At 43.8% G+C, this 19948-nt stretch overlaps 1 protein-coding gene across 1 annotated transcript in view; it reads right to left on the reverse strand.

Annotated features, from left to right (window-relative positions):
* LOC126278576 (uncharacterized) overlaps positions 1-19948 on the reverse strand; it is a 179237-nt gene that overhangs the window by 11423 nt on the left and 147866 nt on the right. The window contains exons 3-5 of the mRNA XM_049978782.1: positions 14086-14221; positions 5569-5702; positions 1494-1800 (exon numbers count right to left, since the gene is read on the reverse strand). Coding sequence (XP_049834739.1) covers positions 1494-1800; positions 5569-5702; positions 14086-14221 — 577 coding nt within the window. The remainder of the gene's footprint in view (positions 1-1493; positions 1801-5568; positions 5703-14085; positions 14222-19948) is intronic.

A 19948-nucleotide genomic window follows, 5' to 3' on the forward strand; every position in this document is an offset into this window, starting at 1 on the left:
GCAAGGCTGTAGCGGATCGTGCAACCACGTCTCCGATCCCTGAGTCAACAGATGGGGACGTCTGCAAGACAATAACGATCTGCACGAACAGTTCGACGACGTTTGCAGCAGCATGGACTATCTGCTCGGAGACCATGTCTGCGGTTACCCTTGACGCTGAATCACAGAAAGGAGCGCCTGCAATGGTGTACTCAACGAAGAACCTGGGTGAACGAATGGCAAAACGTCATCTTTTCGAATGAATCCAGGTTCTGTTTACAGCATCATCATGGTCGCATCCGTGTTTGGCGACATCGCAGTGAACGTACATTAGAAGCGTGTATTCGTCATCTGGCGTATCACCCGGCGTGATGGTGTGGGGTGCCATTGGTTACACATGTCGGTCACCTCTTGTTCGCACTGACGGCACTTTGAACAGATGTGTTACGACCCGTGGCTCTACCCTCCATTCGATCCCTGCGAAACCCTATATTTCAGCAGGAAAATGCACGACCGCATGTTGCAGGTCCTGTACGGGCCTTTCTGGATACAGAAAATGTTAGACTGCTGCCCTGGCCAGCACATTCTCCAGATCTCTCACCATCCGCATCTCGTGGTCGTGCGGTAGCGTTCTCGCTTCCCACGCCCTGGTTCCCGGGTTCGATTCCCGGCGGGGTCAGGGATTTTCTCTGCCTCGTGATGGCTGGGTGTTGTGTGTTGTTCTTAGGTTAGTTAGGTTTAAGTAGTTCTAAGTTCTAGGGGACTGATGACCATAGATGTTAAGTCCCATAGTGCTCAGAGCCATTTGAACCATTTTGATCTCTCACCAACTGAAAACGTCTGGTCAATGGTGGCCAAGCAACTGGCTCGTCACAATACGCCAGTCACTACCCTTGATGAACTGTGGTATCATGTTGAAGCTGCATGGGCAGCTGTACATGTACACGCCATCCAAGCTGTGTTTGACTCAATGCCCAGGCGTATCAAGGCCGTTATTACGGCCAGAGGTGGTTGTTCTGGGTAGTGATTTCACAGGATCTGTGGGCCGAATTAGCGTGAAAATGTAATGACATATCAGTTCTAGTATAATATATTTGTCCAATGAATACCCGTTTGTCATCTGCATTTCTTCTTGGTGTAGCAATTTTGATGGCCAGTAGTGTATGTTTGAAGCAAACATTATACGTGTATATCGGTAAATAAAGGACATGACAGAGTGGCTCCTGTGTTTGCCCGTTCCATGAAGTTTGTGAATTTGCTTGATTTGTTAGTGTTCAAAGCGTCTAGAAATATTTGGTGTAATGCACACGGTGGACACGACACACGACGTCAGAATCGTGGTCGGAAAATGATCCAGACAGGGGAACTGGAAACGCATTTCACGGCTTGTGAATCGTAATCGCTCCAAACACAACGTGAATTTCTGCCGGCAGTGAATGAAGGCCCATCCTAATCTGCTCTCCACTAACGGTGTGTAGTGGAGTTGGCGGTCTGCCACAGTGCGGAGCGCTTGCCTCGGTCGCTAGCCGCCGTGGGCTGTGGCGGCGGCTGCGGGGGCGGCAGCGGGGGCGGCGTGGCGCGGCTCTGCATGGCGCGCGCCCGCTGCCCCTGTCCCGGCGGCAGGCCGGCGCCGCCGTGCGGCTGCGCGCTCTCCTCGTTGCTGCGCCAGTACACCGTCGACACGCTGGCCAGGCACTTCAGCTTGAGGTCGCCGCCCTGGAAGTGCTGCGCCGTCGCCACGAACTCCAGGCCCAGCACTGACGTCGCCAGGCCCTCGTCGTCCGTCGTCGTCTCGGGCCCGCGCAGCAGCGACTCGTTCGCCTTAGCAAAAATTGAGGCCGCCATTAGCCGGGAGCAACTAGTTACACCACTAATCGCGAGAGATCTCAAGAACTGCTCAACTTGTTGCGCAACTTTCGAACATTAAAAGAATATATTAACTGGGCTCCATTCCATTCTTCCAGAGCATCAGCCTAGGATCGGTATGTACTCTACCTGCAACTTCTACTGGGATTTCAGTTGATTGTCATCCGTCCGTTCGTTAGAGAAAGTCTAGTAATCCTACGATGCTCTCGAGATATAATCCTTATGGAAGGACCCATACTGTCTCATCTTGTACACTGTTGGCCTGAGTCCATGTCTCTTTTTCTGCAGTCAATACACTACATTGCACTGTCTGTACATTCTGTCGATATGACTCATTGAGTTACACGTGCAGGTCGTCCGGACATTCACTGTTAGCACTCAGCCTGCGAAGTTGCTCACTTGTGTTTCGTATCGTTATGAATGATGTCAACTTTGTGTTCAGCCTTACGGCAGGTCTTGTCATGGGGGAAGCCTCGTCAGAGAGGTCCACTGCATGAGTATCTTGGGAAGTGATTCCTGAGATGGTTTCCCGTTGCCTTCCACTGGCGATGATAAAAAATGATAATGAGGACAACACAACATTCAGTCCCTGAGCGGGGAAAATCTCCGACCCAGCCGGGAATCGAACCTGCGCCGTTGCCGTGACAGACTACCGCTCTGACCACTCAGCTATCGGAGTGGACTGATGTTGCTTAGGTAAACTGTTTCACTTTGCTACTTTATAGTGATGACGATACAGTCTTATGCAAACGTAGCTCCTTTCCACCTTTCCCACCTTTCTGTATTTAAAGGGAATGGAATCATACCTAACATATGTCTGATTGGCAATCCATATTTCCCTTCCTGTTAGTTAAATTGTGCACACAAAGAAGGGTTTATGCCATTATTATTCGCTTTTAACACAATAGTACTGTTTCATGCCAATATTATTATCTTTAAGAGTAACGGTTTGTCACCTACACTTACATATACCGCCATTTTATTCAAACATCTGGTAATGATCTGTAATGGAAATAACCGTGTAAATTGTTTGTAGCTGTGGTGTGCGTACTGTAAGACCTTAGGTACACACACCATCAGATTATTTGACTTGTCGCTCTAACGAAGTAGGTGAGTGTCAGAAATATGTCTAGTGGCCTTATCGTGGCGTGTTTATCTTCTGCCGTTAGGTCAGACAATAGAAATGCCACTTGCACGCTTACAGTAGCAGATTGATGGTGGCCAACTTTAAACAGAACATTACGTAACTTGATTCTGGATGCTGTTTACAACTGACAATCGGAAGCTCCTTTGGTCTTGGTACGTTAATCTTATTCTCACAAATCTCTGATACTTAACAAAGTGTGTATACATTTCTCTTCATGGCTATGTACAGGAATATGATAATCTTATTAGGCGCAGACAGAAACTTGACTATAGTCTAATGCAGAGTAATGCAGACTGATTAATTGGAGGTCTGTACACTCGTTATAATACCTAGCGCGTTCAGGTATCACTGCGCGTGTGTGATCCGCGAGGAGAAAAGGTTCTACGTTAGCAGCAATCTCATTGGCTGCGTTACATATTAATTTGCGGATCGGCGGAAGCAGAATTTGGTCCGTCTCTAAGACAGCGCCATCTCGTAGTGTGGAGATGGACGAGCGCTGCGCTTGCGCTGTTGTGCTTAGAGGGGCGCGGTCTAGTGGGAAAGTTGTCTACGCGCTGACTACGCGGAACTATGTACACAACAGTACCATATAAACTGCTAAGTCAAGGTAAATTGCATCTTAGTGAAAATGAACGAAATTTAACTACATTTAATCAAGTCATCCTTTATATAATATACCGAGGGAGGTGGCGCAGTGGTTATACACTAGACTCGCATTCGGGAGGACGACGGTTCAATCCCGCGTCCGGCCATCCTGATTTAGTTTTCCCGTGATTTCCCTAAATCGCTCCAGGAAAATGTCGGGATGGTTCCTTTCAAAGGGCACGGCCGACTTCCTTCCCCGCCTTCCCTAATCCGATAAGACCGATGACCTCGATGTCTGGTCACCTTCCCCAAAAAAACAACAACAACTTTATATAATAAGTTTATTATAATTTTTTTTGTGCAATAGCTCACAGATCACTGATGTCTCACATTGTTTGTTTCATGTATGGCGTGTTATATAGGGCGTTGACGGAACGTCGAAATTAGTAGCCAAATAAATATGAAATCTGAAGTACAGTTGGAGGGGTTTCATTTTTAATAAAAAGAAAAGAAGCGATAGAGATTAAAATTTTATAAAACTCGGTGCACGTAAGTGCTCTGAATGTGCATGTGCATGTGTACACTGATGTTAAGAAAAAAGATACACATTGTCCGACTACAGATAGGACGTTCATACTCACAGGCCGTGTAGATTAGTAGGTTCTGCAGAAATGACTAGCATTTGGACTAAGGCGGCCCGCGGATTCAAGGTCAAGATCGAGATCGCGGCGCAACGCCACGTATCAGTAAAATATGCCTCCGGCTCTCGTTGTAGCTATAAACCGAAGATAATGATCAATATTACGTGCAGCACGCCTCGTAGACTTGTGCGCGAACCGTACCGTCAAATGAGTGAGTTTGAAAGAGGGCACATTATTGACATGAGAGAATGTGATGCATCCATCCGGGAAATTGTTGCACGTGTGGGACGAAGTGTTTCGTGAGTGCAATGGGTGTGATCAGAATGGTTCACGGAAGGCCATAGAACACGGCGAGATGGGTCAGATCGCACCACGAAGACTCTCCCCCCCCCTGCCCCCCTCCAACCATTTGCCTTTTATTACAGCACGAGTTTCGTGCACGTTGTCCACTTCTGCGCCTACCGTTGATGAATGTGCAGAAACATGCTAGATGGAGTGGTGCACGGAACGACGTTGCTGTGGACAGCAGTGACACCAGTCAGTGTTTTCGGACGTATCGAGGTTGTGTTTGTTTGAAAACGGTGGCGTCATTTTGGTTAGCCGCAGAGGCGGGAGTGGCATCACAGTGACTGCATTCGCACAAAATACACAGCGCCAACTCAAAGCCTTATTATATGAGGTGCTATTGGGTACAACCACAACTAGCAGCTGGTGGGTGTCTAGGCCACCACGACCAGTCTCACCTACGTACTGACATTCTGCGACCCGCAGCCACACCTTTTCGCCCAGCACCCCAGACGCTATTTTTCAGCAAGACAATGCACGACAACATGTTACTGCATGAACAATTACTTTCTTAGTGTCATAGGATGTCAGCCTTTTGCCCTGCCCTGGCAAATTACCAGATTTGTCGCCAATCGGTATGTGGGAAATGCGGGATATGCTGAAACGACGGGTGTAACACTGTAACCCAATGCCAAACACCACAGATGAACTTTGTAACGACATGTATTCAGCGTAGATGACTGTTCCGCAGGACGTCATTCGCGCCTCTTAAGCGTCAGAGCCATCACGCGTGGAATAAGTTATCAGGGCCAATCACTGGTGATACTCCAGCAGAAGGAGGTTCTTACTCATTGGTCTGATGAGGAACACAGTAGTGGTTGAAACCGGTCACCATAATAAATAAATTGTGATCAAGACTGTTTTTGATAGTAAATATCAAATAGCAAAGTTTTGTCATAGCTGTACAGAGAGTTATCTCACATTCTGTGTACAGTAAGGGTCTTGTCACGGTTTACAACTAAGAGATGAAGAGACGAAGACGACGGCAGTGGTGCTGAGCCTCACCTGGTGGCCGTTGATGTACCAGGCGAGGTGTGCGGCGGGGAAGGAGCGGCCCGAGCTGCAGTTGAGCGACACCGTCTCGCCCACGTGGTAGCGCGGCCGGCCGCCAGCGATGCGGGGACCGTCCTCGGGCAGAACTGCAACACACAGCAGCAGACTTTCTGAGCGCATAAACAGGTTTACAACAGGTAACTGCGAAGGAAGGAAGACCAGGGCGACATCCCATCGACGGAGAGGTCTTCATCTACATCTACATGATTACTCTGCAATTCACATTTAAGTGCTTGGCAGAGGGTTCATCGAACCACAATCATACTCTCTCCCTACCATTCCACTCCCGAACAGCGCGCGGGAAAAACGAACACATAAACCTTTCTGTTCGAGCTCTGATTTCTCTTATTTTATTTTGATGATCATTCCTACCTATCTAGATTCGGCTCAAAAAAATATTTTCGCATTCGGAAGAGAAAGTTGGTGACTGAAACTTCGTAAATAGATCTCGCCGCGACGAAAAACGTCCTTGCTTTAATGACTTCCACCCAACTCGCGTATCATATCTGCCACACTCTCTCCCCTATAATACAAAACGATCTGCCTTTTTTTGCACCATTTCGATGTCCTCCGTCAATCCCACCTGGTAAGGATCCCACACCGTGCAGCAATATTCTAACAGAGGACGAACGAGTGTAGTGTAAGCTGTCTATTTAGTGGACTTGTTGCATCTTCTAAGTGTCCTGCCAATGAAACGCAACCTTTGGCTCGCCTTCCCGACAATATTATCTATGTGGTCCTTCCAACTGAAGTTGTTCGTAATTTTAACACCCAGGTACTTAGTTGAATTGACAGCCTTGAGAATTGTACTATTTATCGAGTAATCAAATTCCAACGGCTTTCTTTTGGAACTCATGTGGATCATCTCACACTTTTCGTTATTTAGCGTCAACTGCCACCTGACACACCATACAGCAATCTTTTCTAAATCGCTTTGCAGCTGATACTGGTCTTCGGATGACCTTACTAGACGGTAAATTACAGCATCATCTGCGAACAGTCTAAGAGAACTGCTCAGATTGTCACCCAGGTCATTTATATAGATCAGGAACAGTAGAGGTCCCAGGACGCTTCCCTGGGGAACACCTGATATCACTTCAGTTTTACTGGATGATTTGCCGTCTATTACTACGAACTGTGACCTTCCTGACAGGAATTCACGAATCCAGTCTCACAACTGAGACGATACCCCATACCTCCGCAGCTTGATTAGAAGTCGCTTGTGAGGAACGTTGTCAAAAGCTTTCCGGAAATCTAGAAATACGGAATCAACTTGAGATCCCCTGTCGATAGCGGCCATTACTTCGTGCAAATAAAGAGCTAGCTGCGTTGCACAAGAGCGATGTTTTCTAAAGCCATGCTGATTACGTGTCAATAGATCGTTCCCTTCGAGGTGATTCATAATGTTTGAATACAGTATATGCTCCAAAACCCTACCGCAAACCGACGTCAATGATGTAGGTCTGTAGTTTGATGGATTACTCCTACTACCCTTCTTAAACACTGGTGCGATCTGCGCAATTTTCCAATCTGTAGGTACAGATCTATCGGTGAGCGAGCGGTTGTATATGAGTGCTAAGTAGGGAGCTATTGTATCAGCGTAATCTGAAAGGAACCTAATCGGTATACAATCTGGACCTGAAAACTTGCCGGTATCAAGCGATTTGAGTTGCTTCGCAACCTCTAAGGTATCTACTTCTAAGAAACTCATGCTAGCAGCTGTTCGTGTTTCAAATTCTGGAATATTCCATTCGTCTTCCCTGGTGAAGGAATTTTAGAAAACTGCATTCAATAACTCCGCTTTAGCGGCACAGTCGTCGGTAACAATACCATCGGCACTGCGCAGAGAAGGTATTGACTGCGTCTTGCCGCTTGTGTGCTTTACATACGACCAGAATTTCTTCGGATTTTCTACCAAATTTCGAGACAATGTTTTGTTGTGGAACCTACTAAAGGCATCTCGCAATGAAGTCCGTGCCAAATTTCGCGCGTCTGTAAATTTTAGCCAATCTTCGGGATTTCGCGTTCTTCTGAAATTCGCATGCTTTTTCCGTTGCCTCTGCAACAGCGTTCGGACCTGTTTTGTGTACCATGGGGCATCAGTTCCATCTCTTACCAATTTATGAGGTATGAATCTGTCAAATGCTGTTGCTACTATATCTTTCAGTTTGAGCCTGCCCGCATCTCGTCGTCGTGCGGTAGCGTTCTCGCTTCCCACGACCGGGTTCGTGGGTTCAATTCCCGGCGGGGTCAGGGATTTTCTCTGCCTCGTGATGGCTGGGTGTTGTGTGATGTCCTTAGGTTAGTAAGGTTTGAGTAGTTCTAAGTTCTAGGGGACTGATGACCATAGATGTTAAGTCCCATAGTGCTCAGAGCCATGTGAACCTTTTTTTTTCAATTTGAGCCACATATCGTCTACATTTGCATAGTCAGTTCGGAAGGAATGGAGATTGTCTCTTAGGAAGGCTTCTAGTGACACTTTATCCGCTTTTTTAAATAAAATTATTTTGCGTTTGTTTCTGGTGGGTTTGGAAGAAACGGTATTGGTCTAGTCATCTATGTAATTCGAAAGAACAATCAGAAACTTAGGATCATTCTTCTTGATGACAACGCCATTGGTCTCAAAGTATGCCAAAAAGTTAATTATTTGACGGAAAAGTACATCGAATCAATGTCTCATCACGAGTATTCAGTTTACTCATCACCTGAGAACTTATTTTTGCTCCGTAATACAAAACAAAAAATGCATGAACAGCGGTCTCAAAGACCTCAAAGAGCTGCTGAATCCGTTTTGAGGCACCAACACCAGAAAATGTTTCATAACTGGTTCAGACAGTGCGAAAGCATTTATAAGTTAAAGGTGAATATTTTGAGAAACAACACAACGATTTGTATCTAAAAATTATTCTTTCATTGTTTCGGTAATTACTCAGGAGGCCACTCTCTTATCGCTACAGCACACTGAGACTGGCTTATCAATGCTAGCTCTTGAAGTTGTTCACGGACGATGATGCATGCAGAGAGATCATGGAGATAGAAAATTATAGTAAATTCAGAATGACATGCTGATGACTGATGGTTGTTGCAAAGACTGCCAGCTACCCTTATCAGAAGCCAGTGAAATGTAATTTGTTGAAGAAGACGAAGACGTCTGATATTGTTCGATTAAACCATCACCGAAAAATCTGTATTATTCCTTACGCAGGTCAGAAATCTAAAGATGTGATTTCTGAATGATTCAAGAAACATTTTCTGTGCAACTCATACACGAATTTGTCCTTTACTTCAGGTTCTAGTGAGAGAGATTCATGGCTATTGGCAGAATGAAATTATCTCTCTGAAGCGAAGTGTGCGCTGATATGACATTTCTAGGCAGATTAAAATTATGTGCCGAGTCTCGGTCCGACACACAGTTTTAATCTGACAGCAGGTTTCATTCATGACTGTTATTTAACACTTCGTGTTTGCAAACAGATTGTGTTAGCGGAAGAGGCAAAGAAGACAAGGAAGGCTGTGTGATTCTGCGTAGATTTTGCTAGGACAGCACAGAACTGTCACAAGATCTCCTGCGGAACACATTAATACCTTAGATAACGCCTGACATTAAAGTGGAACACCTCTATGACAGACCGGGAGTCATAGCGCATTAGTGTAATTCGTGTTTAGTGTTGTTAGGAGGTATAGTGCAGGGTATATAAGGAGCGTCGTTGGCGTCAGATGTTGAGTAACCATAGTGAAGAACAAGGTGTCGCCGCGCACTCATAAGAGGAAGTGTTATCAGCAGCTGACAGAGTTTGAAAGGAGCTTCAATAACTGTGTGTCAATGGCTCAGTGTTAGACTGCATGGAAATATGAGGACAGGCGTTGGGGGGAAATACTCTTTTGGCTAATTACAAAATTGCATCATGTATGGACAAAGAAATTTGCTATGCAATATCAAAATACAGTCAAGTGATATTTTCAAACATGTCATTGAAGTAATGTTGAAGTACAAAAGATAATGTTTTACACATGTTTTGGATCCCAAACACATAAAGTGAAATGACATTAACAAAATGTTAATCTGAGTATTAAGTTATCCGTAAGTTTGGAAGTATGGCTGTCAAGCAAAATCTAAAACCAGTTTTGGAATCAGTACACTAAATTCTGTAAGATGATACGCTTTACGCACCACTTTATAGTATTTTTAAATTTCGTAAAAATTATATTTATTTTGTTTCGCTAATATGGTAGAACGATTTGTGGAAGGAATATATGACTCATATATTATTGCTGTCACATTTTTCTACATTCCGACTGATTTAAGATGCTATTGACAATCTCTTTTGTGTTAAAAGTACTATAATGACCACGTATCCCATAAATTGGTGGGGATAGGGAGGTATATAAATACAATTTTGAGTGATGCCAACGGCAGCTCAATGTGAGGTGACATTGGGGTACGTCATTCATTCATGAATCCTTCGTGGTTGTCTGCTGACATTAAGTTGGCAACAGTGAAATATAACCAACGTTTTATTGTTGTGGTTCTTGAGAACTACGATTTTTGTGAAATTCTTCATCTTCTGCTGCATATCCGCTAAAGGATGTTTGCGATCACGTTTGCCCAGTTTTCTCTATCTTCCAACATGGATCAAGTCGCCGGCTTGTCTTATTCCTATCCACTGTCTGATGTTGCGGTGCCATGAGATTTTTCTCACGCCAGTTCCTCTTTTGTCTTCAGTCTTCCCATCGATTGTCAGTTTAAGAAGGTGATACTTTTCATTTCGTATCTTATGGCCAAAGTAAGCTATTTTGTTACGTCTGATTGTGGTTAGCAGCTCTCAATATCTCTTCATCTGTTTTTTTCCTTGCTGTCCATGAAATTTTAAGTATTCTTCTACATAACCACATCGCGAATGCTTCCAACTTCTTCCCGGTGTTCACTTTCAACGTCTAACTTTCCAAGCCATAAAAAGCACTGGCCATACATAGCTCTTCATAAATCTAACTCTGAGGTTAAGATCAAAGTCAATGCTAGTGAGCACTTTGCTAAATTTCATGAATGCACTGTGGTACTTCTCTATTCTGCATCTGATTTCCGTGTCCGATGACCAATTTTCACGCAACCACGTCCCCAAGTAGTTAAATCTATTCACTCTGTCTATGGTTTGATTATTATGCATTAATTCTACATTTTGATGCTCGTCAGAAATACGAGTGACTCATAAATTTGGTCTTTTTGATGTTGATACTGAGACCCATTTTTCTGCTGTGTTCTCCCACTGTAGTCAGAACATCTTGCTGATCGTTCATGTTATCTGCAATCAAGACTGTGTCGTCTGCGTTTCTTATGTTGTTAATTCGTGCCCCATATTCCTTTGTATCTATCTCACAGTCTTCAAGAGCCTCCTGGAATATACGTTCTGAGAACAGGTTAAAGAGGAGTGGTGAGTGTACACAGCCTTCATCTACATCTACATCTACATGGTTACTCTGCAATACACACTTAAGTGCCTGGAAGAGGGTTCATCGAACCATTTTCATACTACTTCTCTACCAGTCCACTCTCGAAGGCGCGTGAGGAAAAGGAACACCTAAATCGTTCCGTTCCATTCTTGTGTAATTCCACTACAGATTGTTGTGCTTCTGTCAATTGGCCGCCGGTTGTGGCCTCAGCGGTTTGATTTCAGTACAGATTTTCTGTACAACGAATATCTTTTCAGTCTATGTCCAGTCGCCTCAAAATTTATATACGTTTATGATGTTGCACTCTGTCATACGCTTTTTCGTAGTCTACATCTACATGTCTACTCTGTAATTCACATTTAAGTGCTTGGCAGAGGGTTCATCGAACCACAATCGTACTATCTCTCTACCATTCCACTCCCGAACAGCGCGCAGGAAAAACTAACATCTAAACCTTTCTGTTCGAGCTCTGATTTCTCTTATTTTATTTCGATGATCATTCCTACCTATGTAGGTTGGGCTCAACAAAATATTTTCGCATTCGGAAGAGAAAGTTGGTGACTGAAACTTCGTAAATAGATCTCGCCGCGACGAGAAACGTCTTTGCTTTAATGACTTCCATCCCAACTCGCGTATCTTATCAGCCACACTATCTCCTCTGTTACGCGATAATACAAAACGAGCTGCCCTTTTTTTGCACCCTTTCGATGTCCTCCGTCAATCACACTTGGTAAGGATCCCACACCGCGCAGCAATATTCTAACAAACGAGTGTAGTGAAGCTGTCTCTTTAGTGGACCTTTTGCATCTTCTAAGTGTCCTCCCAATGAAATGCATCCTATAAAGTACAGCATTACATTCTTCCTCTGATCTTAGCACATTTGAACAGATAACTGAATCACGAACAATGCCTCTGTCGTACCTAGATCCCGCTTAAGTCCAACATATGAATATTCCATCTCCCTTTCACACTTAGCTGTGATTCTATAATGAATGATCTTGGGAAATATCTTTAGGGTATGCCTCATCAGGGTAATTAGTCTGTAGTCTCTGCATTTTCTTGCTCTGTTCTTCTTGTTCTGTGAACTGCGTTTACTAATAAGCCACGAACTCTAGTTTCGGACCATTGCTTTTCACAATATATATAAATATATATAAATTAACATAGACAAATGCAATGTATTGCGTATACATAGAAAGAAGTATCCTTTATTGTATGATTATCTGATAGCGGAACAAATACTGGTAGCAGTTACTTCTGTAAAATATCTGGGAGTATGCGTATGGAACGATTTGAAATGGAATGATCATGTAAAATTAATCGTTGGTAAGGCGGGTGCGAGGTTGAGATTCATTGGGAGAGTCCTTAGAAAATGTAGTCCATCAACAATGGAGGTGGCTTACAAAACACTCGTTCGACCTATACTTGAGTATTGCTCGTCAGTGTGGGAACCGTACCAGGTCGGGTTGACAGAGGAGATAAAGAAGATCCAAAGAAGAGCAGCGTGTTTCGTCACAGGGTTATTTGGTAAGCGTGATAGCGTTACGGAGATGTTTAGCAAGGTCAAGTGGCAGACTGTGCAAGAGAGGCGCTCTGCATTTCGGTGTAGCTTGCTGTCCAGGTTTCCGGAGGGTGCATTTCTAGACGAGGTATCGAATATATTGCTTCCCCCTACTTATACCTTCCGACGAGATCACGAATGTAAAATTAGAGAGATTCGAGCGCGCACGGAGGCGTTCCGGCAGTCGTTCTTCCCGCGAACCATACGCGACTGGAATAGGAAAGGGAGGTAATGACAGTGGCACGTAAAGTGCCCTCTGCCACACACCGTTGGGTGTGTATAAATGTAGATGTAGATGTAGATTTAATGTTTTTACTTATTTATTAATACATGAAACAAAACACCTTTAGCACATGTGAAGCCAGTAACCTGGAAAGGTCTGCAGCCAGTATAATTAATCGTTATAATCGGTCAATTCCATTATATGGATTTGTAGCGTCATATAAGTTAGAGGGGGCGCAGATTTTAATTGACTTTAGTCATCCAGCGGTAGGTAACTGTGGTGTGCGTACTGTAAGGTCTTCAGTACATACACTATCAGATTATTTGACTTGTCACTCTAACAAAGTAGGCGAGTGTCGGCAATATGTCTCGTGGTCTTATCGTGGGGTGTTTATCTTCTGCCATTAGGTCAGACGATAGAAACGCCACTTGCACAATTAGAGTAGCAGATTGATGGTGACCAACTTTAAACAGAAGTTGATTAATTTTTACACACATTTATTGAAATAATAACAAGCATAAAAATTACTTAACTTGGTTCTGGATGCTATTTACAGTTGACAATCTGAAGTTCCTTTGGTATTGGTATGTCACTCTTATTCTCACATATATCTCTGATACTTGACAAAAGTGTCTATACATTTATCTTCATGGCTATGTACAGGAGTATGGTAATCTTATTAGGCGCAGACTGAAACTTGACTATAGACTGGTACAGACAAATGTAGAACTCGTACGGACTGATGCGGACTGGTACAGACTGGTGCAGACAAATGCAGACTGCCTAATCGGAGGTCTGTACACTCGTTATAATACCTCGCGCTTTCATGTATCACTGCGCGAGTGTGATCCGTGAGGAGAAAAGATTCTACGTTAGCAGCAATCTCATTGGCTGCGTTACATGTTAATACGCGGATCGGCGGAAACAGAATTTGGTCCGTCTCTATGGCAGCGCCATCTCGCAGTACGGAGACTGACGAGCGCTGCGCCTGCGCTGTTGTCCTTAGCGGGGCGCGCTCTAGAGGGAAATTTGTTTAGCGCTGACTACGCGGAACTACGTACACAAGAGTAGGGTTACACAGGACGTGAGTCATTGACTCATGTTGAAACTACAGCCAGTACTTCTTGAGGGCTGTGAGATCCATATCTGCGTACATGTGTATTCTCCATTAGAGCTGTCATTGTCACCGTGTAGTGGAGACGGAAGTTACGTCGTTGGAGCGCGGAGCGTTACTTACCGACGACGAGCATGTCACCGTGGTCTGACACGGTCTGGAAGGAGGGCGCCTCAGCGGAGACCTCGCAGCGGTAGCGGCCGGTCGTCTCCAGCTGCGCGTCCCTCAGCATCACCACGCTCTCGGAAGAGTTGCCCTCCTGCAACAACACACGAAACTGTCACACACACCCAGCAGCACGCGTGCACTGCATAGGCAAGGACCATGTCCGGTGCTGGTTGTGGCGTAAGAACCTGTGCGAATGACTTTAAGCTGCTCACAGATGGGAAAAGTAGTTGCAACGCAGACGGTATCCCACTTGTCTTGACGATCCCTAACAGCTTTCTGTGCATAATCAAAAAGTAAAGTTTGCGGAACAAGCTGTGGCCGAGCTACTGGCCTGACTGAAGGTAGAGTACAGCCCGGAACTAGGAAGGGGAGGTTGATGGGCCCATCTCTACAGCCACCTTTTACTCTGTAAGTTGGCTGTTTAGGTTTTTATGTTGGTAACGCCACGTAGAGCTCTGTATGAAAATCAGTGACTGTGCTGTGTGCAGTCTGTGGCTGGTTGGCATTGTTGGAATATTCACTATTGTAGTATTGGGCAGCGAGTAGTGTTGTGCAGTTGAAAGTGAGCCACCAGCAGTGGTGGAAGTGGGGAGAGATATGGCAGAGTTTTGAGAGTGGACGATCTGGACGTGTGTCCGTCAGAAAAAGGAGAGTTGTAAGACTGGATGTCATGAACTGATACATATGACTTTTGAATACTATTAAGGTAAATACATTACTTATTCTCCATCAAAATCTTTCATTTGCTAACTATGCCTATCAATAGTTAGTGCCTTCAGTAGTTAGAATCTTTTATTTAGCTGGCAGTATTTGCGCTCGCTGTATTGTAGTAGTTCGAGTAACGAAGATTTTTGTGACGTAAGTGATTCATGAAAGGTATAGGTTATTGTTAGTCAGGGACAACGAAGAACGAAGGGAACGAAGAAATAGTTCCCATCACTCTCCCGGATTGACGGTATGACCTCTGGAGCTGGAGTGTTAGTGCTCTACCTGCTAGACCATACATACTTTACTTCAAAAATATTCGAAAAAGTAAAATACTCAGGAATTGTCTCACACTTAATGAGAAACAATTTACTTAGCACATCACAAATCAGTTTCCAGAAGGATTGTTCGACTGAGACTCCTATTTATAGATTCACTCATAAAATACTACAAGCCTTATTCAACTAAATGTCACCAGTTGGTATTTTTTTAAATGTTTTCGAGGTGTCGGATTATGTTGGTTACGTCACTCTCTCACAAAAACTTATATTTTATGTAACTGATTGCTTTACACACCGTTGGTTTGACTCATTCTTAACAAACACAATACAAAACGTTGTGCGGCATGATTCAAACAGTGTTGGAAGGGTAAAGAATTTCAGTGACGGGGCAAAAATCACAAAGGAAGTCCAAAGTTGGGTCCACTCTTATTCCTCGTTTATGTGAATGACCTTCCACTTTAGATTCAACAAGCAACGTTAGTACGATACTAGTGTTATAACAAATAACATTAGAGAGAATGTAACAGAAAAAATTCTAAATGTTTCTCAAAGAATTATTATGCAGTTCTCAGAAAGCCAACTCTCCCAAAATTATGAAAAACCACACTATTTTCAGTTCCGTACAGCGCATAGTCATACCAACAACTGATGTAGCACATGAGCAGGAGTCTATAAACTGGGTCGAATGTTCCAGATTTTTGGAAGTACATATTGATAAAAACCTGAACTGTAAGAAGCATATTACTGAGTTTCTCAAACAATTAAGTTCAGCTACTTTATCTCTTCGTATAATTCCTAGTCTTAGAAGCAAATGAATCAATCCCCAGAGATATTTTTCGTATTTCCAATCAATAATGCCTTATGGAATAATTTTCTGGAGTAATTCGTTAGTTACAAAGAAAATATTAATTACACAAATGTGAGCTGTAAGAATGACAAGTGATGTTCACCCACAGGCGTCATGTAATTACCTTTTTAAGGAGCTAGGCATTTTAACTGCGACGTCACAATACATATATTCTTCATAAATATCGCGTTTTGGGAAGAACAGTGACGTTCGTGCCTACAACAACGGAGGAATAAATGATCTCTACTACCTATTAAAGCTGTTAGTCACTCAGAAAGTAGTTTAATATTCAGCAACAAAAATCTTTGATCCATTGCGCAATAACCTAAAATGTCTGACATGAAGTAAAGCAAATTTTAAATGTAACCTAGAATCATTTCTCCTGATCAACGTCTTCTATTAGATGGACGAATTTCTATTTAAAAGCTGGTAACCTAGTTTTTAAGTTTAGTTGTACGAGAAGGACAAACAAAACAATAAAGTAATATGTTAATTAATGTTAACATAGACTGTTAACTGACAGACTCCGCATCATTTCGATAAAAGAACGGTACAAACGATCAACGGAACGTGTTACTAACTAACTGATGTAAGTTACGGTAGGCGTTGTAACTAGTAACTGCACAATACTTTAAAGTGACGCAGATATATGACACTGTTTTGCTGCGTGACCCTAAAGTGACTGTAAACATAGTCGGAACGTTCGAACAGTCGTTCATTCCCTCAGTGTTAGATATCAGCTCCTTGGGCACGGAGATATTCGAGAACCTCTATTTGAACGCCATCATAGTTGCAGAACCTCTTCCGCCTCCCCTCCTCCCACATGTTCTTTCAGGTTGAAGAATGCATGGATATCGTCGGCCTTCCTTCCGAATCAGCATTACTCACTTCTGTGGAGCACTGGTAGCTACCATTTCACTCGGACTGGGCTCAACGTTTCATTTGGTACACACAGTGCCAGAATTTCACGGTAAATCTGTGTGCAGTTCAGACGTTTTGCCCGCAAGTCCCGCTCTGCACTCCGTTCTTTGAGTACATTTCCAGTGGTGAGTCACTTCACCCCCACAATGGGATGCACCTGTTACCTGCATCGAAAGAGAACTTTGTCTACAGGGGACTCCGAATATGTACACTCTTCTGATAATGTGTCACTCTGATTGCGCAGTGGTCTTACAAGGAGAGGGCGCCTACTCGTAATCGCCGAAAGCGTCCAAGTTGATGGTACATGTAGGGCGTGGTGAGACAAGAAAGTGCACCAAGTGGAAACTCCAGATGGCCAAGCGTTTAGGAAATAAAAGGAATTTTGTTACGGATGTATCACCGTGTTCACGATTAGTGGCAGTGACAAAGCAAGCCATTTCAAAAGGTCTGAAGGCTATGGGCAATATTCAGAAAGAAGGAACTTGGGTCCAATGTGAGTTGAAACCAGGAGACGTTGAACGGCTTTTGTGCGTGTTTGTAAACAGTTGTTTCAGAGGCAAAAATGGAAGAGATTTATGCATTGCATTGTGACAGGGGACGAAAAATCGGTTCATTACGATAGCCCTAAACGCAAAAATCGTGGGGATATCCCGGCCATGCTTCCACGTCGAAGGCCAAACCGAATATTCACGACTCCAAGATCATGCTGTGCATTTGGTGGGACCAGCTGGGCGTCGTGTACTGTGAGGTGTTAAAACCAAGTGAAACAATCACAGGTGCTCCTTATCGAACGCAATTAATGCGTTCGAGCAGAGCATTAAAAGACAAACGGCCGCAATACAGCGAGAGGCATGATAACGTGACTTTGCAACAGGACAACGCTCCACCCCACATTGCAAAAGATGTCAAAACGTACTTAGAAACGTTAATATGGGAAGTCCTACCCCACCAGCCGTATTCTCCAGATATTGCTCCCTCTGACTGTCACCTGTTTAGATCAATGGCGCATGACCTGGCTGACCAACACTTCAAGATCTCATGAAGAAGTCAGAAATTGGATCGATTCGTGGATCACTTCAAAAGATGAACAATTTTTTCGACGCGGAGTTCGTACACTGCCAGAAAGAAAGAAAGTAGTGGCCAGCGATGGAAAATACTTTGAATGATAAATGTGTAACCAATGTGTTTCATTAAAGGTTAAAATGTTGGGGGGAAAAACGGCGGAAGCAAAGTTTTACATCTTGTATTTGCGACCCTTTCAATGCGAAACACGAACTCTTACCGCATTCCTTTTTTTTTGTCAATTTCATTTTTTTCTTTATCGTTCGTTCCATTTGTTCAGTGCGGACGTCCCATGGCACCTGTCGAAGTTCGTCGTTGATAACAATCACGCAGTTTTTTTATTACAGAGGGCAACTAAGTTTCTAACCGAACACGCTGAGCTACTGCGCCGGCAGACGTTGAGACAAACACCGCTTCCTAAACACATTGTCACAGGGACAATTGATAAGGTGCACATGGTGATAGATCCGTATCAAAATTTCTTTATTTCCTTTAATGGCCATCTGGAGTTTTCACTTGGGGCACTTTCTTGTCTCACCACACGCTACATGTGCCATGAATTTGGACGAATTCGGCGATGATGAGTAGGCGTCCTCTCCTTGTTAGCTTGGGACGGAATGTCAAATGTTGCTTAGCTACTAGAGTGACATTAAAATTCCCACGCCCGGGTACCCGGGTTCGATTCCCGGCGTGGTCAGGGATTTTCTCTGTCTCGTGATGACTGGGTGTTATGTGATGTCCTTAGGTTAGTTAGGTTTAAGTAGTTCTAAGTTCTAGGGGACTGATGACCATAGATGTTAAGTCCCGTAGTGCTCAGAGCCATTTGAACCATTTTTTGACATTAAGCAGGATGACCTCTTTTCTTGTCCTTTGTACTTTATGAAGATATGAACAGCAGAACCTCATTTTTAAGTAACACCCTGTATTTTTAATTCGGTAATCCGCTTCCTCCCGCCCGATGTCTATTCAAAAACATATCACAGTGTTTAAAAGCCGTAAACATAGCGTTATTAAGAACAGAACACCAAACTGACTTCTATACTGGCATAAAATGTAGGTGCCCGGTATAACGTAAGCCGCCCATTTGATGGGGTTGCAGCAAACAAATGTAACATCAGAGAAGAAATCGTGGTTGGCGGGGATTTGGTGCTGTGTCCACCGACAGAAAAGTACACTATTTGGAACTCATTTCCGTTCAATTGTTGCTTAAGTGTACTCGATTAGGAAGGCGAGTGTTCATTAGAGACAAGATATTGTCAGGAGTGCGGCAGCGAAGTGTGATAGGACCGCTGTTGTTCTCTTTATACATAAATGATTTGGCGGACAGGGTGTACGGTAAGGTGTCGAAGCTGAGTGACTGTAGGAAGATACAAGATGACTTAGACAGAATTTATAGTTGTGTGATGAATGGTATCTTGCTCTAAATCATCATCAACATCATCATCATTTAAGACTGATTATGCCTTTCAGCGTTCAGTCTGGAGCATAGCCCCCCCTTATAAAATTCCTCCATGATCCCCTATTCAGAGGTAACATTGGTGCCTCTTCTGATGTTAAACCTATTACTTCAAAAACATTCTTAACCGAATCCAGGTACCTTCTACTTGGTCTGCCCCGACTCCTCCTACCCTTTACTGCTGAACCCATGAGTCTCTTGGGTAACCTTGCTTATCCCATGCGTGTAACATGACCCCACCATCTAAGCCTGTTCGCCCTGACTGCTACATCTATAGAGTTCATTCCCAGTTTTTCTTTGATTTCCCCATTGTGGACACCCTCCTGCCATTGTTCCCATCTACTAGTACCTGCAATCATCCTAGCTACTTTCATATCCGTAACCTCAACCTTATTGATAAGGTAACCTGAATCTACCCAGCTTTCGCTCCCATACAAACCATACAAAGTTGGTCGAAAGATTGAACGGTGCACAGATAACTTAGTCTTGGTACTGACTTCCTTCTTGCAGAAGAGAGTAGATCGTAGCTGAGCACTCACTGCATTA

The sequence above is a fragment of the Schistocerca gregaria genome, chromosome 6, assembly GCF_023897955.1.
Source record: "Schistocerca gregaria isolate iqSchGreg1 chromosome 6, iqSchGreg1.2, whole genome shotgun sequence".
NCBI lineage: Eukaryota > Metazoa > Arthropoda > Insecta > Orthoptera > Acrididae > Schistocerca > Schistocerca gregaria.